The sequence below is a fragment of the Ambystoma mexicanum genome, chromosome 9, assembly GCF_040938575.1.
Source record: "Ambystoma mexicanum isolate Mex_15411 chromosome 9, UKY_AmexF1_1, whole genome shotgun sequence".
In the NCBI taxonomy this organism is placed as follows: Eukaryota; Metazoa; Chordata; class Amphibia; order Caudata; family Ambystomatidae; genus Ambystoma; species Ambystoma mexicanum.
Window position 1 is genome coordinate 575,217,082 of NC_090931.1, and position 26,820 is coordinate 575,243,901.

General features: G+C 45.9%; 1 protein-coding gene across 2 annotated transcripts in view; it reads right to left on the minus strand.

Moving 5' to 3' along the window:
• LOC138488295 (multidrug and toxin extrusion protein 2-like) overlaps positions 1 to 26,820 on the minus strand; it is a 398,530-nt gene that overhangs the window by 235,584 nt on the left and 136,126 nt on the right. For both annotated transcript variants that reach the window (XM_069615178.1, XM_069615177.1), the window contains exon 5: positions 13,633 to 13,675. In XM_069615178.1, coding sequence (XP_069471279.1) covers positions 13,633 to 13,675 — 43 coding nt within the window. The remainder of the gene's footprint in view (positions 1 to 13,632; positions 13,676 to 26,820) is intronic.

Consider the following 26,820-nt stretch of genomic DNA (forward strand, 5'->3'; position numbering starts at 1 on the left):
TCCTCCAGGCCCGATCGCGTATGGGCCTTCTCACGCGTGTAGGACTTTGGCGCACATTTTTTTTCTGCGCAGGGACGCTACCGCCTGCTTTCGTGTGGCGGACATGTATGGGCCTGTGCGCGTCTTTGGCCGTGCGCTGTTTTTCCCTGTTCGATTCCATGAATACGTGTTGTAGGCGAGCGTGTGGGCGTTCTGTGCACTTGCCTCCTGTACTTCCCCCGTGACGCCCACATTTTCACGAGTTGTTCCCCATTCTGCGTGTGACGCCCCGTGTTACGCCTACTTTTGTTATGTGCGCCGCGCTATGTGCGAATTCCCTGTGGCCTTATCGCACGGCATTCGTTGACCTGTGCGCCAGCATGCGCCAGCATGCGCCAGCGTGCGCCGCGCACTTTCTCAGCGCACATCCCACATTTCGTGCGTGCACGGACTTCCATGAATTGATGTGCAATGTTTTCTGTGCGATAATCGCACTTGCACTGCGATTTTCGCAGTTTCTCTGCGAATCGCACGTTTTCGCAGGCGTGCGCCGTTTTTCGGCGCACGTGGATTCCATGAATCGGCCTGTAACTCTGTTCCTTGCCCGCACGTTGCTGATTTTGGACTGCATCTGACCTGTTTTTGCCTGCGGCATCAACCTTGTCTTCCACACGCACATTGCTGTAATTGGATTGTATTTTGAACATAGTTTTTCTCACCGTTTTTTTGGATTGCTTTCCTGGTCATCTTCGCTATTCATCTAATATACCTCTGAGCCTGCACTATTCTTCTGTATTCTGGACTAGAGTCTGCCTATTGGAATACTCTTAGGCATCCTCGTGCCGGCAGGTGATAGGTTGCACCTTTCTGGACTAGAGTCTGCCTATTGGAATACTCTTAGGCATCCTCGTGCCGGCGGGTGATAGGTTGCACCTTTCTGGACTAGAGACTGCCTAATGGAATACTCTCAGGCGTCCTCGTGCCGGCGGGTGATAGGTTGCACCTTTCTGGACTAGAGACTGCCTAATGGAATACTCTCAGGCGTCCTCGTGCCGGCGGGTGATAGGTTGCACCTTTCTGGACTAGAGACTGCCTATTGGAATACTCTTAGGCGTCCTCGTGCCGGCGGGTGATAGGTTGCACGTTCCTGGACTAGAGACTCTCTGGGGATTTTCAAGGATACTAGAACTATACTGAAGCTGTTTTTCCCGGACCCTTTTATCATTTTCTCCTTCACTGTTCTGTGGTAAGTATTGTGGCATTCTTTGCATCTGTTTAAAACATACTTGATTCTGGTTTTTCCTGTTAGACTCATGTTTATTGTTGTCCTTATTGCAGGATAACGTCTGTCTTGTCAGGAAATATTAACTGCTGATATCTGGTCCACAACCTTGCTTACTAAGGTACTAGCGGTTACTTTCGTTCATTGTTATTTTGACATTAATGAACTGCCTGGTTGTCTAACTGTACCTTCCTTTGCAGGTCAGCGGGTTTCCTGTGGCGTTTTCCATCTTTGGGTCAATAGACCTCTCAGTTAGTCCTTTTGTACTGCTGAGAGGTACATTGGCAGAAGGAATACTTCGGCTAGACGACGGGTTCAACTGCCTAAACAGAACTGCCCTCCGTTCTTACAAAAATAATTTTTAAAGCATAGTCTTCTAAGGTTAATCAAGAAAGGACATATTAATAACAAATTGGGTATGCTTTCCTCGTATTCCATCCAGCAAGAGCATTCTTTACGGCCGACCAGCCAAGACATTCTGGCTGTCAATGGTAGAATGTCTAGTCGAACCATTAGCATTATTTTTTTCTGTGCTCTAGGGAATTCAGGGAGCTTACAGCGCCTCTCTCATGGATAGTCTGTCACAAGCCAACATAAAATGACATTGATGGGAGAAAGGATATACAATTAATTATTGTAGAATATTCAAGTCTGACAGCCTTTTCGCTAGGGATGATCTTTAATTCGGCTGGGGAATTAATTTGGTTAAGATCGATGTGCCATTTGTTTATCAATCTGTTCCCATATTTGTACCATGTATATTTTTCTTTGGCTGGCGACGAGCATTTCCTGAGCTACATTTCGTCTAATGGGATTTGGGGCATCAAATATATTGTTTTTGAGATAGACTTACAATAATTTACGCACTACTAGAACTGCTATGCTATTAACACCAAGTTCTGCTCAAAGAGCATCCCCTGGTGCACTAGGGTCAATCCCTGCTATATTCCTTAAAAAATAGAGGTGACTTCTTGACCAGCTTCTCCTTCTCCCCTTTGTTCTCCTTCTCCCCTTTGTTCTCGGGCCATGCAAAGCTGCCAAAAACGAAAAACCGATTATTCAGAGTGGCTAATTTGCTTTAAGGCAGTTTGTCCACTTTTCGTTATCTTTGTTTTACAGCGCTTCTGCTTATGTTATGAAACCTCTTGATGACAGATGTCGCTCCGCGAGATCAGTGCAAGTTTTTACTCTTAACAAAATGAAGATCTTATTTAAACTTCTCAGAGACAGTCAGACATCTTCCTGGGTACAGATCGGTCTTTCCTTGGCTCCCTTTAAAAACCAGGACACTCGCATCATGACCCTGGGTCTTAACATTCGAATCCCTGCATTGCCTGGATGGGCCTGATTCTTGGAATTTTTCCTATGGGATTGCACCATTATAAAACACTTCCATGAATCAGGCCCGATAGGTTTTCTCAGCACTTTATAAGATGCAAATAGGAGACGGTGAATAGGATTGTTGGAGCGGGCAAATATAAAAAGCCTTTTTCCCTGCAAATCATGCAGATCGAATATGTAAGGCTGGTGTTTCCTTCAAATGCCCTATTCTACCAAAGCAAGTCTATTTATCTGTGTTTTTCTTCCAGTTACTTTACTTGAAAGGTCCCTCTACTTTTCTAAGCCTGTTTAATGTGGTAAATTCACCAGATTCAAGACGATAACCTATGGAGGTAACAGGTGTAGTTGAGAGTGGCCTACTTAGTTTGCCTGCTTGGCAGATTTTATTTTGGGCTATGGTTCCTTAATAAAGGGAATGGATCGTCCTCAGAAATAGTGGATCTATATTCATGTGGGACAATTTTGTACACAATTTTACCAACTGGCAAGGTGAAATGCACTGCTAAAATCTAAAAACAGTGCAATATTTGTGAATAACGTTCAGGAATGGGGGGAAACCTGGCAGATTGTAGACAGCCCTGCTTTCAAGCTACCCAGCACCAAATTCAAGATATTTGTACTTTTCAACCCATCTTGTAAGGCGTTCAAAACTGTGTGTGAGAACAACTTGCAGACTAGCAGGCCGATTCATGGAAATACAGTCAAAAGTATTGCACGCGGCTGGCGCACAGTGTTCCCGTGCGAATGTCTGCGCCAGCCGCATGCGATAAAATCCATTTCAGCGCACATCGTATTCATGGAATAATCCTCCAAAACAAGCCGTGGCGCAGAGTATCGCAGCGACCCTGCAGCAGCGCCAGTTACGCCCCCAAGAACGCCCTCGCGCAAGGAAAAGCCATCAAGATCGCAAAACCATCGCAAAGGGCTGCGCCAACCCTGTACCATTGCGAGAAGTAACACACGCGACCTGGGGGAGCGTGTGCGTGTAATTCAGGGGTGCGCGAGAAGTTCCACACGCGATTGGCCTGGGCGCGTGTATATCGGAGGTGCGCGAGAAGTTCCACACGCGATTGGCCTGGGCGCGTGTAATTCAGGGGCTCGCGGGTGCTTCCACACGCGATCGGGCCTGGGGGAGCGTGTGCGTGTAATTCAGGGGTGCGCGAGAAGTTCCACACGCGATTGGCCTGGGCGCGTGTATATCAGAGGTGCGCGAGAAGTTCCACACGCGATTGGCCTGGGCGCGTGTATTTCAGGGGCTCGCGGGTGGTTTCACACGCGATTGGGCTGCGTGCGTGCATTTCAGGGGTGCGCGAGAAGTTCCACACGCGTTGGCCTGGGCGCGTGTATTTCAGGGGCTCGCGGGTGGTTTCACACGCGATTGGGCTGCGTGCGTGTATTTCAGGGGCGCGCGGGAAGATCCACACGCGATTGGGCTGCGTGCGTGTATTTCAGAGGTGCGCGAGAAGTTCCACACGCGATTGGGCTGCGTGCGTGTATTTCAGGGGTGCGCGAGAAGTTCCACACGCGATTGGCCTGGGCGCGTGTATTTCAGGGGCTCGCGGGTGGTTTCACACACGATTGGGCTGCGTGCGTGTATTTCTGGGGTGCGCGGGAAGATCCACACGCGATTGGGCTGCGTGCGTGTATTTCAGGGGTGCGCGAGAAGTTCCACACGCGATTGGCCTGGGCGCGTGTATTTCAGGGGTGCGCGAGAAGTTCCACACGCGATTGGCCTGGGCGCGTGTATTTCAGGGGCTCGCGGGTGGTTTCACACGCGATTGGGCTGCGTGCGTGTATTTCAGGGGTGCGCGGGAAGATCCACACGCGATTGGGCTGCGTGCGTGTATTTCAGAGGTGCGCGAGAAGTTCCACACGCGATTGGGCTGCGTGCGTGTATTTCAGGGGTGCGCGAGAAGTTCCACACGCGATTGGCCTGGGCGCGTGTATATCAGAGGTGCGCGAGAAGTTCCACACGCGATTGACCTGGGCGCGTGTATTTCAGGGGCTCGCGGGTGGTTTGACACGCGATTGGGATGCGTGCGTGTATTTCAGGGGTGCGCGAGAAGTTCCACACGCGATTAGCCTGGGCGCATGTATTTCAGGGGTGCGCGGGAAGTCCTACACGCTCGCCTACAACACGCATTCATGGAATCGAACGTGGCCAATCCGGAAGCACGTACGCCAGCAGGAAGCAGGCGTACGTTGACCCGCACAGCATAAAAGTGCGCGCAAACAACAAACAAGCTCAGACGCCAGGATGAATATACTGTTCCTAGCAGCAGTGGCCGTGGGGTATCGCAGGAGGAGGAGGATAGTCCGGGCCAGAATTTTCACACCCAGAACCAGCCTTTTTGGGATGCCTGATGACCAGGTGTATGGGAGGTACAGGTTCCCACCTCATATTATACTCGACCTGGTCAGTGAGTGGGAGGATGACCTCACATCACCCACCCTTTGCTCCCAAGCCCTCAGCCCCCTGGAGAAGGTCCTAAATGTACTGCACTTCTTGGCCACTGGATCATTTCAGCGGACAAGTGCCATAGTGGGGGGGGTGTCACAGGCCACCCAGTCACGCTGCCTACACCAGGTCTTGGCCATCATCACTGCACGCCCATCAGTCCGCAGGCACATATACCTGCCCAGAACACCTGCAGAAAGGCAGGCTGTCACACAGGAATACTACAGGGTGGCACAATTCCCCAAAGTGCTAGGCGCCATTGATTGCACCCATGTGGCTCTACGTCCCCCAGGGCAACTGAGCACATCTATAGAAACCGCAAGCACTGGCATTCCATCAACGTCCAGGTAGTATGTGATGCCAAGGGAATCATCACCTCAGTATATGCAAACTATCCAGGCTCAACCCACGACAGCTTCATCTACAGAATGTCTACCCTAAACCGGGACATAGAGGCTGGGCGGCATGGCGATACATGGCTCCTCGGTGAGTATAAATGCCACTGCGCGTGCATGCATGTCAGATACTGAGTAATGTCACAACCCCACTAATGATACCCATCACCACCTCCCCAGGGGACAGTGCCTACCCTCTCAGCACCCACATGATGACGCCAATTCGGAACCCCACCACGCCACCCCAGGTAAGATACAACACAGCCCACATTACAACCCGGGGCATAGTGGAGCGCACATTCGGAGTGCTCAAGTCACGCTTTCGCTCCCTTGACCGTTCTGGCGGGCAGCTGTTATACGCTCCCCCAGTAGTGTGCAGGATCATAGTGGCAGCATGTGTCCTGCACAATGTTGCAACACGCCGGGGCCTGGCCGTGGACATGGTGGTGCCCCCACATCCCCAACCACATGCACGCCCGCTGCACATGGGAGGGGAAAGGGCACGGGGGGAGGCAGCCCGCACGCAGCTGGTGGCTGATTACTTCACATAAAATCACACCCCTGTGGATTGGGCACAGCCCTGGCACATACCAGCTGACAATCAATGATGACTCATTCTGACAAAGATGATGCCTCAATGGAGAGTCACCTGTCACAACCATACCAGCCTGAGACTGTACAACTGGAAGTGTACCATTGTGTGCCACCCTACCTACACAAACACCACCAATGCTGTGTCATCAAAAGACACACTTCAATGATGCCAATATCACTACCACCATCAAAGATAGTAAATGACAACAGTGCCATGTCACACAACGCCTCCCCCCCAGGCCCCCATCCATGTCCCCCTGCACCCACACCCCCCAGCAGTGAGGGGCACCTGCCAAAAGGCCCACACTCATCTCCACCATGGCATGTCATGCAATGTGAGAGCAAACAAATTCATACCCTAAACATTACACAAGTGCCACAGAGTACAGTGTCCCAAATGGAAACTGCCCACACACAGTATGCCCACATACATGTATAAATGACAACAAACATAACCAAATACCAAAGGATACGTTGACCTACAACCTGATGATGCCAGCACATCGACCACCTCTTACTGTACAGTGTTGGTGCCAGCCACATCTGCGAGTGCACTGCTAACAACATGAACTCCATCTCCAAAGTAGACGGGCTTGCGAAGACATGAGGACTGACCCTGCAAATTAGGAGGGAGACATGGAAGCACAAGCACACATCAATACACCATGCAGTGTACAATACTACTACAATATGCACTAGGAATGTATACACAGTATTGACTACAGACTGGCCACATAGCTCATGGGAGTCCAACGTCACTGTGTAATTCACTGTCACTTGGGCACACCCTTTGCAAGCCCATGGAAACGGGAAGCAGGAGGGGTGTGTGTCTCACAAACCCAAGCATCTAACCCAAACTCAGTACAAGCCTGCATGTGCCCAACGGAACACAGTGGAAGCCCACGGGAGCCACACAAGGCAACACACTGCACCTCAAAAATCAAAAAGCAAAAATCAAAAATGGCCATGTGGGGGACAGGGGGGGTGGGGGAGGCCACCCAGGAGGTCTGAGGACAGGATGCTCACCAACAGCCACCTGGGTGAATGTTGCGAAAATAAAACACCTCCATGGGCTCATGGCCTGCACGGCTACTAATTTGTGGGAGAATCACTGCTGGATTCGCTCTCCTCGACCTCTGCTGCTGCCACAGGAGGTGGTGGTGCTATGGGAGGCAGCCCACGCAAAGCCCTGGTGTGGTCCTCCATTGCAGCAAGCATGCGGGTGTTGAAGGCCTCGTTCTGGAGGGATATGGTGCGGAGATCCCCATGCAACACCCGACGTGTTGCCCGGACCTCCGCACGAGTTGCCTGCATCTCTGCCGAGAGCGTACAGGTGACGCGCTCCAGCAGCTGTTCTGTCCTGGTGACAGTGGAAGCCTCAAGGTCCAGTAGAGTCTGCCTGAGGTGCTGGACCTCCCCCCTCAGGGCTTCCCTCTGTCCCTGGGCATCTAGAGAAATTGATTCCCTCAGATTGTCCAGGGCCACCCTGTCCATGGCTTGAGCAATCATTTCTGATGATGCTGCCTGTTGGTTGGCCATACCATATATGGATGGCTCCCATACGGTATTGCCAGGTGGCGGACGGCCACCGCGTTGGCGGGCACCACACCTGTCTGGGGCAAGGCGAACTGCGCCTCGCTGTGTCGGCACTGCCTGAGGCTGCAGGACTGCATTTCCCCTCTGATCTGCTGGCCCAGGAACAGGATCAGATGTTGCGGAGTGTGGCCCTGCATCCGTAACCACCACAGGCGCACCTACCAACACTGACATCCCCATTGTGGGCTCTACCCCTGGTGCAGGTGGGTCAGACAGAACAGTATCCCTTCCATGAACACATACCTGCGAATCCACATGGGTCTCACCCGAATCAACACCTGAAAAGAGTTCTGGGGAGGTGCACCCATATACAGCCCTGGAGAGAATGCCCTGCAGCAAGAGTGGGTTCTCACCCACCAACACACCACGTCCCCCACTCATGCTCGGACGTGTCAGAGATCCCTCCTGGGTGAGCACCATCTCCTCACCCTCAACAGCATCAAGTGCGTCATCCTCTGAAAAAACATGAAAGACAGAAAATGGAAACAGGCATTAGCACCATGGCACACAAATAGGCCAGACAAGCTACAGGAGATGTACTTGATAGACACGTCCCACATGACTATGTCCCTCACATGCATGCACTGTCACTGAGTTGGAAGGGGAGGTAAATGTCAGACACTGATGACACCAAGATGGAAGGGCAACACATCAGATGCATGCTGGCTAGCAGTGCCATCCCACAGTTGGCATGTACCATAGGCATGTCATATTTGTGAGAATAGGGCAGAGTGATGTGCAATAGAACTGGGGGTATTCCTACAATCAGCCAGAACGTGCACAGCGAAATACGGAACAATGTTGTTGCATGTTGCCACTTCAAGGTCAACTGGCGCAATATAGTGGCAAATGCCTGCTGTGGCCAGAAGGGACACTGCAATACCCAAATCCCGGGGGGCAAAATGCATTGGATGAAGCACATGGGTGACCCAAACCACTCAGGCACACACACCCTGACCTGGCACCCACCCTGGACCCCTCCCACATGCAACGTACACATGGATCACACACACATGCATGTGCACTCACCGGACAATGCCTCGTAATCTGGAAGTTCTCCCACACCTTGGATCTGCTCCTCTGTGACGTAGGTCCCAGCGACATTCTCATGTGGACTGGGCTCAATGTCCTCTACTGGAGACCCACCTCCAGTCACCAGAGTTGCGGCATGACTTGAGGCCAGCTTACTCTTTGCCCTGCGCTTCAGGTCATTCCATCGCTTGTAGCACTCGGTAGCTGTGCGCCTCATAAACCCAAGGGAACTTATGCTGTCCGCGACGGCCTGCCAGTGTGCCTGACGGCGAGCAGGTGTGATCCTAGACCCTGGAGTGCTCAACATTTCGGCGTCATGATCGGACACGTACTGCACAAGTTGATTCAGTTTGGCATCATTGAAGCTAGGCTTCCTCGGCGTGCCGGACTGTGTAGCCGTGTCTGGGGCATCAGCCTGTAGTGCACGTGCACTCTTCCTCTTCCTCTTGTAAGGTGGTGGGGACTGTGAGTGGCATATGCCGCTCTGGCCACTCGGGGCAGGAGCACCGGTGGACTGTGTCGTAGTGTGCAATGGCACACTGACCATCTGACTTCCTGCAGGCATTAGCTCGAGTGTGATAGTGGCAGGGGGAACCTCAGACTGACGGACTGGGACCAACACTGTCCTGGCTGGGAGAGTCAGAGCTGGGGTGGACGGAGCTGCATCTGCCCCTGCAGCCTTCCCACCCCGCCTACTTGGGGCAGCAGATGACATGGCTGCCCCTGATACACGTGGCCTGGTGACACTGACTGGCATGGCCACCCGTGGCCTAGACTTGTGGACCTGGAAATCAGTCTCGGAGTCAGCCTGTGCCAGGTCAGGTGCCACAATGGACGGGTCCAACAAGGGCTGAGCATCGATGGTGTCCGCCACGTTTTCCTCAACCATGGGGGGGGGCATGGGTCTCCCCGACTGGTCCTCCACACGTGGGGTGCTAGGGGTAGCCTGCAAATCCCGGCCACGTCCCCTACCGCGCCCACCACGCCCACCTCTTGAGGGTCGGCCACCTTTGCCACCCTTACCTCTTGCTCGCCTCCCAGACATGGCACTGATGTAGCTGTGCGTATGGGAGTAGCAGGGAAATATTGTCCTGGGCAATTGGGGGTCAAAGGGGTAGGGTACTAGATGGTATTCATACCCTAATGCACTTGCAAGGCTGAATGGAACCCCTGGGGAAAGATGACGGGTCACGCAATGCACAGGCACCCCAATAACAGAAAATGACGTGCAAGCGACCCCTCGTAGACCACGTGCGTGTAAACAAAAACACGCACTACGCTGTGGCACCCAGAAACACAATAATGAACGTATGCGTGTCACATGCAGCCTACAATGACCTCTGAAGGGGTACGCGACACACGGGGCAAGCACTGTTGGAAAATAGGTGCGCAACTCACCGTCTGCCTGGAAAAAGTGTGTGAAGTAACACCCCCGCCAAAAGAAGAATTGTACGCTGTCTGAGGAGACAGGACTACAGGAGAAGTGAACGCTGTCTGAGGGAACAGGTCCAGAGAAAAAGAGAAAAAAAAAATCTGACAGAGGTAACAGGGAGTACGAACTCGAAACGCTGTGAAGTAATTCGCGTGTGAACCGACAAGAAGTACAGATTTCACCCACTCGCTCTCCACGAAAAGCACGTACAAGGAAATGACGTCCTACACGTACCTTTTAAACCGGACCACACGTCCAACGTCACTTCCGCGTATACGTGCTAAGGACCTATTACAAGTGCTGATACTAGGACGTGCAGTTCACGTCACAGACGCGCCTGCGCTGTAAGGGCCTTTGGTCCAATGGATTCGCGTACCCAGCCAATACGCATGTGAAAATTCTCGCGCACCCCTGGAATACACGCGGCCAGGACAATCGCATGTGAAAACACCCGCGAGCCCCTGAAATACACGCACACGCTCCCCCAGGCCCTGATCGCGTGTGAATCTTCTCGCGCACCCCTGAAATACACGCACCCAGCCAAAACGCGTGTGAATCTTCTTGCGCACCCCTGAAATACAAGCGCCCAGGACAATCGCGTGTGAAAACACCCGCGAGCCCCTGAAATACACGCACCCCGCTCCCCCAGCCCCCATCGCATGTGGGACCACCCGCAGGCCCCTGAAATACACGCACACGCTCCCCCAGGCCCGATCGCGTGTGAATCTTCTCACGCACCCCTGAAATACAAGCGCCCAGGACAATCGCGTGTGAAAACACCCGCGAGCCCATGAAATACACGCGCCCAGGCCAATCGCGTGTGGAACTTCACGCGCACCCCTGAAATACACGCACACGCTCCCCCAGGCCCGATCGCGTGTGGGCCTTCTCGTGCGTGCGCACATTTGTTTCCTGCGCAGGGACGCTACCGCCTGCTTTCGTGTGGCGGACATGTATGGGCCTGTGCGCGTCTTTGGCCGTGCGCTGTTTTTCCCTATTCGATTCCATGAATACGTGTTGTAGGCGAGCGTGTGGGCGTTCTGCGCACTTGCCTCCTGTACTTCCCCCGTGACGCCCACATTTTCACGAGTTGTTCCCCATTCTGCGTGTGACGCCCCGTGTTACGCCTACTTTTGTTCTGTGCGCTGCGCTATATGCGAATTCGCTGTGGCCTTATCGCACGCCGTTCGATGACCTGTGCGCCAGCATGCGCCAGCGTGCGCCGCGCACTTTCTCAGCGCACATCCCACATTTCGCGCGTGCCCGTGCTTCCATGAATGGATGTGCGCTGTTTTCTGTGCGATTTTCTGCGATTTTTTCTGTGCCACTGCGAATCGCACGTTTTCGCACGCGTGTGCCGGTTTTTCCGCGCCCATTATTTCCATGAATCGGCCTGTAGATCTTTAACAGGTTAATATGTATGGGAGTTGGCAGAGGGTCCTTTCTTATATATGAGTACAATGATACTACAATTATAGCTAGAGGGATGCTGAAAGCTCCACATCTGCACCTCAGAGGACTGGAAGGTTGCAGGCTCCACAGCACCACAGCAGAATTACTACCTGCTGCCGTCAATCGAGCTCCATACTCTGAAGATGGGAACCAGCTATGTATAACACTGCTTGCTCTTTCCTTCCTTCCCTCACCTTTTCTTTCCTGGATCCGGTAATCTGTTTAGAATCGCAGTTGTACTGAGGCTTGAACGGTTGTTTGTTGCAGTACCCTGGCTGATTCTTTTTTGTTTTAAATACCCTATTTTAGCCCATGCCTAAACATAATCACCTGTATTCTTTCTAACCAAGCAGTTGCAATTGGCAACTGTTACATTTCTGTCATACAGGATGCCAAGTTGAGGCTAGCCTGCAGAAACACAACTCATTTTGCTTCGACTGGAGACAACTTGTCAGTTCTCTCAACATTGCTTTGAAGGAGGCAACAAACTGTGTGTGTTAAGCAGAGGTTCCTCAGTCATAACAACGGGAGCAGCCAGTGCAACACACAACCAGAGTGGTTACTAATATCGGGCCTATCCTCTTTTACATAGGGCGAATTGGACAGCACTCTCATTCAAGAAATCCTTTAGTATTTTCAGATAGGCATCACACTTGGTAGTTGTCAGGGACAGCCTCTCACCCATCCCTCATCCAGAGTTGGGAGCGGCTCCAACCAGAGGTGTTGCTATGGGGCACGGGGACTGAGGGGGCTATAGCCCGGGTCTTTACGTTGTAGCCCTCGATAGGAGCGCAGGGGCTAGCACCAAAAGACTAGCTAGCCCAGAGTCCTGACAGTCCCGACATTAAGAGTTGCACCAGATCTTTAACAGACCTTGCAACACCCCTGGCTCCAACACATCCTAGAGTGCTACTGATTGAAGGCGGGAAATGTTCTCAGTTTCCAATGACTGGAATTCAAATTGTGACAGTTGGACTAGCAGTATGGGCAGGGCTGCTCCCATTGGTGGCAGTACCTGATTGATTTGCATATGGCTGGACCTCTTTTGCAATGGCGCAGACGGGCTAATAAACGGTGGTGTGGAAGGTTGCCCAGAGCAACGCCAGTGGTTCAGATAATTCAAAACCTTCCACCCACGACTTCTTTGGTCACAGTTGGACAGCCTTCATTACTTTTGTTAGTTCAAATTTCAGAGTAAAAGTAGAATTTTATTGGATTTTCATCCAGCGAGTGGTGGGCATCATATGCGCTTACTTCTTTCCAGTGACTCTGGGAATGACAACAAAGGAGACGCTGCTTGATGCATTCTGTAGTCCTCACTGGGTTCACAAATAAACACCACACACTGACCCAAGAAAGGAGCTACAGTTCCTTGGGAGAGGAAAAGCACTTATCAGGGGAACCTCTCCTTGTGGATGGAAGAAGTGGGAATCGGGAGGATGGTGGTTTGATAAGGCTCCAAACACGACAACTTTTAGCAGTAGATCCATAGTTAGGTTATCAGGACCAACAGCATTGGCAAAAACAGGGAAAATTGATAGGAACTAAAAACACAAGTAATTCCAGATTCTGGAATAGAGTAGCGCTATTTACTGTAGTTACTTGTATTCAGAACCGCCAATGGCCAATACGTTACTAATGGGTGCCCATTACTCTCCATGACTTTGTTCTCAACATAAGCAGAACTTCATCAAAACATGCTTAGGAGACACTTTTGCAGGTTGAACAAATCTTGCCTTTGTAAAAGTGCTGTATTAAAGAAATGATCATGCAAATGTTTGTTCTTATAAAAGCTGTTAGGTCATGATTAACCCTTTCAATCTGTAGACATGTGCCTTTTGAAGAAATCTCTGCATAGTCTGCAACCATGCAGGATCCTGTCCAATATTGAGACTGCACACAGTTTTCATTGCATTGGCGGAAAGAATTTCAGCAGTATCTACTTTTGACTAGTTCTATATTGTTTCGATCATGAAAAACAAATATGTGCCATGTATATTGCTCTACAGTGGTTAAAAAAGCTTTCAAGATGACATTTCAAGCAACAGAGAAAAGTAGCCAGACAACTTACAGGAAGTGCAGGGATGAAGATCATGACATACTGCTGGGTCATTCTGAAAATGAAAAAGAAACAGAACATAAGATAGCGAGAAGTTTCTTGCCCAAATTCCAATCTTTGATGACTGCATTTTTGGGTCTGGTCAGTGCAAGATTTGGTTGCTTCCAGAGCTCATGAAGATACATATGAACGAAGGCCCCTGGTGGAAGTAAGCTGCTCAGTCATGCAGAACGGGAGCAGCTTTGAGAAAGCTTTGTTAAAGCAGGGGCCCTTTTGTGGGAGCCAGTGGAAGGCACTCATTCTTATTTCTATCTCATATAACTGGCTTTTATTTATGGCACCTAACAATTGACGAGTTTCACTATTACGGGCTTCCTCAGAATTGAAAAACATACATGTGAAACACCCCTTTTAAACGTGTTGTGAGTGGTGTCATTGTCCATCTTGATATTCACTCATTCACAGGTTCCACTGTTTGAGTTTACAAAAACAGCCGCCATCTTAGAATGTCTGGACTTGGATGCATAACATGTGAATATTTACAGCATTTCCTTTCATGGTCTATAAACGAACTTCAGATATGTGCCATGGTACTTAACAATTAATTATTATTTTACCATTATTTATTATTTCATCAGTAACTGTGTGCATATGCCTGCATTGTCATAATTAAAATCAGGTACATATGCTTTATGTGGGATATTGATCTTAATAAAATGCATAGTGCTGCTGTTTGGTTTATTGCCTGCTATAAGTTCGTATAAGGTAAAGTGCACAGTGCTATTTGATTCACAAGGACTACATGTTAATGTAACTTTACCCTTTTAAACATAAAGGTCATAATGCAAATTTGATTGACCCTATTAATATCCTTACTGATGAAGTACATAGTGCTTTTTGTTGTCATCCTCAGAACCTAGACATATTTGTAATTCGTTGCCTTTGACATGATTGTCAAACAAGACCCCCACATGGAGGTTCATAATACAATCAGACTTTCCAAGTTGTTTGTAGTTGTTGCTACAATTTCCTATGTCCAGCCTAACCATTAATGTAGGTATTCAAATGAGAAACCCAAGTATATCAATCCCTGGTTCTCCCTTATGTGACCTCTTCACTATCAGATACATGTTCAGCTGTTATCAAGCCCGCACTAAAATATACACAGTGCTAATGCTGTTAAAAGGCATCATAGCAAATTCTACTACTTATAAAGTGCTCTCATAAAGTGCGTAGAGCTAGGTACTGCTGCGGTTAAAGAGCATGTTGACAACTGATATTGCTTACGAAACACTCTCATGGGTAAAGTGCAATAGGGTCAATGTGGTCATGTTGCCCATCCCCCTTGAGTCTTCATACTGAACTGTTGAACCACCTTGTTAGTGTATGCATGTAATTCAAAGTGTAAGAAAGTGGTCTGAGTCCTGTATTGATTCCTAAGCTTTTGCATAATGTTTCGGGCCAATTCCCCATACAGTTACTAATGTGTTATCATCCAGGGTACGATAAGAGCACATTGCAAACTGGTTCTTACATTTTCTCTTTCAACATGATACTAATATCTTAGTGCATTGACAGGATACAACTATACTCACATAGTGGGACTATTTGAATAATTGCCTACAGTGCTAGTGCAAGTTATCATATATTTTTCTAGTAACACAGTAAGTCATATTGGACAATATGTCACGTCCAAACGTATGTGTGCATTCCTGTGGTGAAGGCATGTTACAGTCCTTTATGTGGTCACACATTAATGATTATGCTGCCTCCAAATCCTGCAAATGTCAATGGGCCTATAGACTGCAAATATTTTGCAAAATAGATTAGTAAAGAAAATATAACACTTTTGCCCACAACCTTAAACCTACTGCAAATTGTTAAAAAAAAAAAAGAGTAACCTGACAGAATACATATATTTCACTCAACGCTTGTATATAAAATGCTCTCTCTATTTGTCTATAAATGCAATGATAAACACGTGCCTTACATTTCAAATCATCCATCGCATCTATGTCCCCAGAAAAACGTGCATCTCTTCATCCACATATAGTCCCGTTGGGATTTTGGTGTCCAACTCTACAATGTACTTGGATTCCTTTTGCCGCAATATCCTTCTTTAGCTCCTTCAGAGGGATTTGTGACTACGTTATCAAACACAAAATATCTAAAAGATGCCAATTCTCCTTTGTGTGCACCATTGAAGAGTTTGGCTAATGCATATGCTGGGTCTTTGTTTTGTATAGCCTGCATATGCTGTATAATGCGTGTTTTCGCTACATGCATAGTGCTCCCCACATACCATTTTTCACAACTGCACTGGATTACATGAATCGCAAATGCACTGTCACATGTTAATGCTTTGTTTATGATGGTCCTTTTAGTGAATCTATGTGATCACTGCGCCGCCCATAATGTGGACCATTAAATTGCCGACTCCCATTATTGCGCTGTGCAGTGATCACATAGATCACTGTGCCCTGCATCCCCATAACTGCCTACCCCTACCCACTTAGCTTTTCGGCAACACACCTTGAAGGGTGCCTCCGTCTCTTCTCCGACCCTGCGGCTTCAGTTCTCGTCCACTAACGTGGGTCTGAACTGGCATCGCAGGGACTTTTTTTCTTTTTTACTTATTTTTTACTTTATTGTCCCCGCTACTATCTAATGGAAGCGGGGGACACCCCTGAAACCCCTGCTCACATTCGTCGGTGTAGTGGGGGCGGGGGGTCGGCATTTTATTACCGCGCAAAGGCACAGTAATGAAGGTCGAAATTTTGGGGTGACATTTTAGTATTATTCCCTTTTCGTGTGTGGGTGAATGTATTCTTTGATATTGATTCAAAATGTACATGCTTTAAACTTACTTCACTTACTGAAGCATTTTATCTGCCCAGATAGCCAATTAATAGGTTACAATTTCCTGTTTAAAAAAAGTTGGCACCAATAAGGTTCTAATTTATATGGTTTTCTGAGGATTAGCTGGGCTCTCTCACCAGTATGTGAACTGATGCCATGGTCTTTTCGGTTACAGGTCATTTGGTCAAAAAAAAAGGTCGACAGGACAAATGGTCGACGCAATTTGGTCGAAAGACAAATGGTCGAATTTTCTTTTTGTATTTTCACATTGTTTTTTTGTTGTTTTTTTGGGGGGGATCCCCCCCACCCCCAACTCCCTTTTTTTGCTAAAAAACCCTTTTTTTCCTAAACGAAAACCTAGAAAATATATATAAAAATAAAAAAAAAATTCAACCATTTGTCTTTCGACCAAATTGCGTCGACCATTTGTCTGTCGACCAATTGTCTGTCGACCAAATGACTGGACAGCGGTCTTTTCTAAGAATCTTAATCTTCCAGTATTTACCCAAGATGTTCCTGATCTTCTGTGCTTGATTGCTAAAAGTGCTGATAAATCTAAGTTGTTTCTCTTTTATTACTTTGCACATTCCTTTCCGTTAATAAGTCTTCCCTTTTATGGCCCATAGCTTTCTCATAGGCAAGGTCAATAACGCCCCAGGGATATTTACGTTCCATGAATGTTCTTGCTGTCTGTTGTGCGAGTTTACCAAACTCTGATTCAAACTGTTTCTTTTGATTCCAATGAACTCCCCATATTTTATGCTGTGTATAAGGTTCATAGGGTGGCATTTTTTTGCATGTAATACTGCATTCGTAATGGAGGATTTTCTAAGCACAGAACTCAGCATGTGTTTTTTCTCAATATACACTGTACCGTCCCGGTATATATATATGATTTCTATATTATCATGATGCTCAGTAAATCTGATGTTATGGGTGTTTGCATTGATTATGGAGGCAAAGCGTAGCCAGTCCTGTGTGGAGCCATCCTACATGATGAAACGATCTATATATCGGCTCCGCAACACAACGTTATCTCTGTATTCCTGAAGTTACTCAGAATGTAGTACTTCTCTTTCCCACATACCCATGATAAGATTTGCAAATGCTGGAACAAATGTTGTGCCAATCACTGTTCCACAGGTCTGTAAGTAATAGACATCACATTGAAAACATGCTCTAGGCAATAACTGAGCATTTCCACAACCATCTGAGAAGATCCCTATAGTTAGCCGATTACATAGATCGAAAGCTTTTTACAGATGCTATGCCTATGTCATGGTATATGGAGACACGACATGAAATGCAAGCCTGCTTGGCTGATTAGGCTATATATAAAGTAGCACTGCCCTGTAAAACACAGGCAATTTCCTGGAGCAAACAGGCTTGCGTTTTTGCTGATTTACATACCCACAATTCCTTACTTATGCACCTCTGAACTGGAGCTCTACTTCCAGCGATGGTTGCTATTGTGCGTTGTGGCATGTGACTTGGCTCAAATGGAGTATTGCACTTTCACATTTAAGGTGGAAGGATTATTTTCCAAGCCTTATAAAATCCCCTAAAATGTAGCTGATATAGTTAAATTGAGTATCGAGATGCATAGGAAACCCGAAAAATGAATTGCTAATAACTTTTGACACACATGACGGATTTGGCTGAAATATTGCAAAGAAAGCATTTGTCAGCCCCCGCCCTCTTGGCCCCCCAAACCCTGTAACACCACCACCCAGACTGGACATTCTGGGAATGACCAGTTAAAAAAAAATCAAAACAATTAAGAAAGTTTAAAAAACAATGTTTTGGCCTAGTCCATTCATTTTCCCATAGAGGAAAACTCAAAATCTTGATCCAGCGCAAAGCCGAAACCAGTGGACGGAATTGGACCAGGTACGAAAAAACTTGCACAGAAAGCATGAGATTTCCAGGGAGAGGTGGGGGGGTAGTGGTCTGGGGTTATTCCGTCCAGTAGTTAAACGATTTAACGGAGAAGGGAGTGCCCCCTTCTCCAAAAATGACATCTATATCTCCCATGGTGTTTTGCAGAAATGAAAAGCTGCCATTTGTTTTTGTTCGATGAGAGAGCTAGTCGAACAATTTTGAAATGTCCACCAGTATTCGAAAACTGTTTGAAAAATGCCTTTTGGAGGAGGAAAAGGGATGAAATGGCATCAGGCTAGAGGTGGGGAAGGGGAAAGAGGACACCATGTGAAAGTAGGGAGTTGTTGCAGGGTGGCGCTATAGAACAAAGTTCAGAGCTTGAACATTTTCTCTTGTTGAGGTTAATTTTTTATAGTTGAAGGCCCTGCCTAGTGGACCTGAAAGACATGTATAGTGACCACAGGCATCCAAAATAAACATATTGGGGAACATGTACAGTGGACATGGACAAGGGCTAGTGGTATTACAAAATCCTTGAAATTCACAGAAATAAATCTTAGTTACAGTGCAGTGAAGTTGCGCAGCTTTAACGCAACAAAACACTTGACCATGAGTGCATACATGTTATATGAGAAGGGATTTAAATGACATACAAAATGGCATTGTGGGGGAACATCAACGGGAACATGAAGAGTTGTCGTGACTTCTCACATCCACTGAATTTCAAGGGTTTTGTTGCGTTAAATCTGTGCAACTAAACTATGTTTTTTCAGTGAATATACCATATATATATCCCTTTATCATTACTTTCTATGGTCCAGGATTCATGTCTTTGCACACACAGCATTATCAATAGGCATAGACAAAAGGCTACAATGCACGGTTCACATAAGTCTTTTTATTATGCTAGTTAGTGTGTTATTTTTTTGCCTGAAAACAGCTTGCACATATTTGTGGACCCTTAGAAGTGATTATAGGTATGTATTGCCCATGCAAACAATTATGGTGACGTGTAAGTGCATTTTGAGAAGGTGTTCTCACCATCTCAATATTCCATTTCCAGTCACCATAACTACCTACATGGGCTCTGCAAACCCAGTAATTACTTCTAATAGTACAAAAAGACATGCATGTTATTGTTTGCATACATATAACATATGTCCTCTCGAAGATGGCTGTGGTTTCTAAAGGGCAGTGGAAGGTGGTTCCCACCCCATCTTACTTACACATGAGCAGTGTGCCTTAGATGGCATCTCCTCTCAGGCTGTCAGTGGAGCCCCTGCTCGCTAGGCCCAGGCTTGTCTACTGCTTCCCACGCCCGGCTATTAGTCATGTAAGGGTGGCATGCAGAGCCAGAGTCAGACCTGAGTTACTGCAGCGTGACTCAGGTTAATAAAATGCAGGCTTGTGGCTCTGGGCTACTTTTGCAGTATCATAATGTTGTGGGCTGCTTTGAAACACAATTGACTTACTGTATAAACGCATAATAAATAAAAGGTTCGACACTGCCCCTAAATATATGTTTAAAAAGGATCAGGGATCCTAATGGTATTTCAGCAAAACAACGCAGGATTGCTTTTTGTTGGTGCATGGTTCATAATGTTCCAACATAACATTTCTATCATCGAATCGGCCTTGTAAAGGTTAGTGTCATGGTTTTCATTCTTATTTCTAAGGTACACATGATGTTTTTTTCCTTAGTTTTTTTTAGCAGGAGTTACACATAGTGTTGGAGCCTTGTAACCATTTTAGTAGAAACAGGCCCCAAGCGTCAGGCCTCCCCCTCCCCCCCCACCCAGCAGCTGCCCCCGTGCTGCAACAACATATTTCTGTAATTCGGAAAATAAAATGTGCGCTTTGCCGCCCAGTCGTCACAGGCTGCCACAAGCAGTCATCTCACTCCAGCCTCTTGCAGCATTGTTATACATCGGGTGCCATCATCATTGAAATTGGACTTACTCCATTTTGCTTGGTTGCCATCTTGGGGTTTTGTGGAAAGAAAATTGGTCTGCAGTGTCATCTCCACACGATTCTCTTAAACATATCACTCTGGAGGAAGCCCCAAGATGCTCATAGTGTTAAGCTGCAAGTTGGGGGCGTTCTTAGCCTTCATTTGCCAAGTCAAAGTCCACCCCTTCATTGACTTACAATATTAACTGGTGTTGATAGTAACAATATATGTATTCTTACCTTTTTAGTTTTCTTAATACTGTGATACACATAGAGCTGTCACTGTAAGGTTAAGAGTCTTCTTTGGTTTCCCCATTTACATATCTAGGAAACACCCAAAAATAGTACTCACACACTTCTCTAAGGACTTAATACTTTGTAATCCCCAATCCTAAATAACTTCTTCTATTAGTCATTAGTTATGCTGCATAGTGGATCATCAAACTGCAACCATGATTACTCAAAGTAGGATGAGATCAGGATAGAAAAGCATTATTTGCGTGGAAGGGCGTACATTACATCCTTTCACATACAAAATAACATCTGGTGAGAAACTTAGAGAAAAATGTACGGACCAGAAAAAATACATAAAAAAAAGATCACAAAATATTGGGAAATTGTAACTCTGAGTGAACATCTGGAAAATGAAATTATCCCTTGCGGATTAAGAATTTCAGTTTTTCCAAATTCTGATGAGGAAGATGACAGTGAATCAGCAGAACTTTGGGATAAGATGAACTACAGGGAGTCCTTTCTCTTTGTCCACAACAGCGCGGACCCAGTGAAGGAGAAGCAGGCGTCCTCATAAACCTGGTACCAGCACGAAGCACCGCAAAGGACGTAGGAGGACAGTTGTGACAGCGGAGGCCTTGGTGCACTGAAGCAGGGTTTGATCTGCCTGATTGATTTGGTATATTTGGTTGTGTAAGCACATGCAGCTTTAGTCTGTTGTATGTTGTGAGAAACCTGAGAGTATCCTCACTTCCACTCCCTTGGGATCTTCTGAGTCGGTAGCCAGGGAAAGGCCATCACTCTTGAATGGCGACCCTGGGAATTGACAAGCGAGGGAAGACCACTTGGGTGGAGGATACTTGGGGGTTGGAACTGCGGTACCTTCGGAAGAAAAGCAGTATTCTCCACTTCCCTTCCCAGGAGAAAACTTTGTTCCAGAGGTAGATATGGGATATTGTTATCCATATCCTATAGACCAAGAAAACGGAAGGAAATATTCTCAATCCAGACAGGTTAGGAAGAAAACAAAAATAATTCAATATAAAAGGGGTAGATGATCTGTGGGGACTGGGAGTGGGATGCCCTTGGGAGAGACATGGTATCCCTATTCTCCTACTAATGTACAACCCAACCCTTTCCATCCTTCAGGGGTTATTACGAGTCAACTCCCCTGACTTCCTCCGATATCACTACTAACAGTACTGGGAAGAAGAAGAGTCAACCGAGAGTAATGACGACTAGGTGCTTTTACCATTCTGATACTGGGACGAGGAAGATGCCCGCAGAGAGGAGTAGAGGTCTGGCATCTCCTTTTAATGATGGTCAGGCAGGACTAATTGTACATTCACACCTGCAGCCTGTTAAAGGGCTGAAGGTGTATAAAAGGCGCAATCAGATGATGTCAGGGAGAGAAGCAGTGGCGAGAGAAGCAGTGGTGGTAACGGTGGAGCGGCAGCAGAGAGGCCAAGAGAAGCAGTGGGGAGCTTGTACTTGTGTAGCATGCCAATAGTTCAGGGGAGAATTGCATGGGAGCTGGAGCTCTGTGGAACCAAAAGAACACTAAAAGAGGAGCCGTGCATGGTGGCTGCCCCTTTTCCAGGTGTTCAAAGTGCTCGTTCTCCTGGGGACAGATGCTGCCTCGGAGTGCCTGAGGGGCAGGAGGAGTAGAAGATGTAGAGAACAGAAGACCGAGAGATCTGTGCTGTGGAAAAGATAAACAAAGCCACCAGTATGCAAATGTTTGATATTACACGGAAGGTTATTTTGTAACGGAGTGGTCAGTGGAATGATGACACGTTTTCAAAGGTCTCCGATCCAAATCCGTGTTAACCAGCAAAACAATGGAACTTGTTAATCATTGAACACTTGAGAATACTTTATGAAGTGGTCGCATGTACATGAAAGCACATTTTGGAAAAAGTCTCTGTGCTGGGTGCGGTATCCAGTTAAAAAGTAAAATTTGGTCGAATGCAAAACTGTGGAAAAAAAATGTCGAAAAAATATTTCAAATGTGTTTTTTTTAATTTGTATATTTTTTTGGGGTTTAGCTAGTAGAAATAAATTGTAAATAAAAGAAAAAAGCGGGGGGTTTAGGGGAACCCCCACATAAAAAATAAAAAAACATTCGCATTTTTTTTTCGCCATTTTTTTTCTTCACATTTTTGCATTCAACATATTCACTATAAACCGCTGGGTGCGCTTAAAGGCAAAACTACAAAGGCATATCACAACGCAATAAATGGAATATAACAACAAAGTGATTTAAATGAAAACCTTTTACAATTATTTAATTCTGAACCGAAAGCAAAGCTTAATAAAACTATCTTTATATTTACTAAATGCTGCATTGAAAGAAAACTGTCACTTATTAAGATTATAAAATAATGAAGCTTTGAAATTCAGATAAACTCGCTGTGTGCCAAATCTAAAGTGAATGAAACTTTAAAAGCAAGCAAAGTTCATAATTGTTTTGTCTACAAATCCACCAGACTTTGAACCAAATAAACCAATACAGATTGAATCTTAAAGTGAATACAAGCTTACACAAGTCAAGCGAACCCAATGTATATTGGACTCCAAAGTGAGTGGAATTTTGCCAAGGAACTTTAATAAGTGAACCAAAACGAACTACAATTTTCAGCAAAGACACTTTTTTTTGTTACAAAGACTAACCATATGCAGAGGGTGCAAATGAGGAGCAGACCTTTAAGAAAACTGGGAAACACCAGTATACCAATATATCATTGAAAGTGCATCTTGGGAAAAGGAACACTGTGGTTTGAACTACTTATTGACTCGAGGATGGAATCTCAGGATATTTGGTGTTTTGAACTGTGTTTTGAAACTTGTGGGAGGGAACCCTGAGTACTGCTTAATTCTATATCATTCTGAACTGTGTTTTGAAACTTGGGGAGGGATCCCTGAGTACTGCTTAATTGTATATCAACCTGAACTCAAGGAAATCCAGAGACTCTTTTTGGAACTGCTTTATACTTGGGGAAGGGAGCTAAAAGAAAACTGCAAGCTGGCCAGAGCTCGGAACTTTATGATGATCATGGTTTTTATTGGTTGCTGACATCCCTACACATTGTATAGATCAGTTGTGAGGGTAAGTATAGGTTTTGGACACAGACAGCTTCCTAAGTAGAACTCTTGGACTTTGAGGTTCCTTAGTTTTGGTTTGGTAGGGAAATCCCACCATAGCATAGGGCAAGATAGGCCTTTTTCCATACTGACTTTGAAGTAAATAACATTTTATTATTAATTCAGAATCGGTTGTCTGCGTCTTATTCCAAGATGCCTTCACAAAGTGTTTTGTCCTGGTAAGGCCTAAGTCTAAGTAGACCTCCACAGTCTTTACCCATGAGCTGACTTGTATAGTGCCGTTCAATATTTTTTCATACTCTGGTTTGTGCCTACAATTAATAGCTCTGTCCTATTCTTATTCAAGGCCAATTAATTAACATTCATCCATTCCTGGATTAAGTTGTATACTCTATTTTTTCTGCATCCTCATCACAGTTCCCATTAAGTTCCAGGACCATCTGGGTATCGTTAGTATAATCTATGCCGATGCTATACAGGGGGGTCAAAAAGTGGTCTTCTATACACATTAAATAATGTGGGGGAAGAGGCATGCACCTTGATGTATATCTCATACTTGTTGCTGTGAGGGTGTCTGAAAACCATCTGAGGCTACTCTAGTAGTTTGTGGTCTGAGAAAAGATGCCATTCAGGTGACAGTATTGTCAGCACAATTTGACAGAGCCTTCAACTTCTCGAGCAGCAATTTATGATCAATGAGGTCAAATTCTGCCGAGAGGTCGAGGAGCATCAGTAGTGCAATTCGGACTTCATCTACAACCTTTGCAAGATTTCCTTTTAGATCCAACATAGCGGTTTCCATCCCATGAGAGGTTCGGAAACCAGATTGTCGGACACTCAACACATTATATTTTTCAATATGTTTGTAACTGCAAATATGTCGCCCTGTCTAAGATCTTTAAAAAAATGGAACCTATGTGATAGGACAATAGCTATCTGCCTCCAAAGGGTCAGCAGTGTTTTTTAAGGATGGGGGAAATCCACACATCATTTAAACACTGAGGTACAGTAGATGTGCTAACAGAGGAATTCACTAATTCAATCACAAGAGTTGCTAAGCAAGCAATAGAGGATTTGATTATATTGGCTGGACATGTTTCACCAATACATAGCGAAAGTTTCAGGCGTTTCACAATTTCAATCAATTTTGCCTCAGTGACAGCATTAAACTTAAATTCAGGAGGGATGGTTGAATGGTTAGTTGATAACTTATTGTTCGATATCTTTTTAGGAATAAGACAGAGTCTGCCTGCTTCAATAGTTGCCTGGTGTGACATCATAACACACCACGATTCACTTTTGTAGTCTGATAGGCCTGCCGTTTTCTTACCATCCAATTCTCTGAGAACACTAAAGAGTTCTTTTTGGTCCTAGCTAGCATTCTTTATTCTATTTTCGAAATGATCTTGCCTGGGCTTGAGTATATCATTATTATAGCTGGCTACCACCTTTCAATAAGCTTCTATATTTGCTTGACAGGGTTGGTTCCTCCACACCCTCTAATTTAGCCTTTTGGCTTTCCTACGTTCAGTGATATCTGATGAACACCAGGTTTTACCTTGCGTTTTACTTTTTCATTTCTTTGTCACCAAAGGTGCCAGTATATCAATCACAGTGGTAATAATATTAATTCTGGAACTGATTAAACAAGGCATTAATTTCTCCAGAGGGGGTTCGATTAGTTAGCATCTGACCAGCAAGACATGAAAAGGTCTCTAGAGTAACTTTACGAATGTTGTAACAGAGGAATCAGAGATTTTAGCTAGCTCTCACCCAGGGGAAGAGTCAACATCTTAAGCACATTCTGATACAGAGAGAGTCTCAGAAATAAGCATAATCAGTCCTCATCATTAGGAACTGGCAAAAGAAAAAGCAGGGGGAGAAATGTACTCAAAAAGATTAGACAAAGGGCACATTAGATGAAGACAAATTCATTGAAGACATGCTTGTCGTTGGAAAGCTGGGTTGTACCAAAAGGAAAAATACTCGCTCCTACCAAAATACCAAGGAAATACAATGAAGGAACGAAGAAGGCACAGAAAGACCTATAGATTCCCCCCGAGAAGGGTAACATTAGACAAATGGGCCCATTTTAAGGAGGACAGTATAAAAGTGCAAAATTCCCCAGAGTAAAATAATAATATCTGAACAAGATGATACCAACGAGATAGAGTGTTCCAGTGACAGCAGGCACCCATTAGGCCAAGGATATCTAAACCCTCCAGCTATGGAAATCATTAAGGTTCCAGTTATTTGTAATTCACACCAAGAACCCACCATACTACCGCTGGGAAAATGGGTAAGGTTTGTGGAGATAAAACCCACAGCGAAAAACCCTTTTGTGAATAGGAGCTTCTTGTTGAACTTATTGAAACAAATCCTGCCACTGAAATCAATACATTTTGCAGATATTGTACATGTGGAACTCCCAGAGATAGGTTGCACCAAAGAGTGGGCACTAGTGGAGTTTCTGTCTCCACTTGTGATTGAGCTTATTTGTGAAAATATAAATCTAATATATAACAAGGGATTTAAATTGAATATAAGTCGAAAGTATTGCTTAGAACCACAGACTTCAGAGATTGTGCAATCCAAGTTATGGAGATTCAGAGAACCATCTAGGACATGCCACAACGCAATGAAGTTTACTATCTTGTATTGATAAATAATTACCACCAAAACCATTACCTGCTCATGTGCATCGATGGATTACTGAACTATTGGGAAAATAATTGCCATGATATGTGTCCATGCATACATTTTACTTGCTATCTTGGAATGAGCAGGGCTATCAATCATTTCTGTATAATGAATTGGGACTAAATGAACTCCGAGAGAGGACAATTTTTGCATTGCAGGAAACCTTCTCTATTAGAGAGTTTATGATTGATGGTTATAATATTATCTAACAACCTGCCATCTCACGAGAAAGAGATAGACCAATTGAAGGATTGTGTATTGGAGCGGGAAACTACTTTAATTTAAGCAGGATTGCCGTTGGTAAAGTGTGCGCTAATGTGTTGAGTGCCATCGTAAAAGTGCTGCCCCTTCCACTCAAAAAGATGCCCATTATCAACCTCTGACACCCACCAGGAGGGATTAATACCACGAGAATACAGAGTTTTTTTGTTTTTTTTAAAGTTTTTTATTATTTTGAAAACAAATAAACAATAC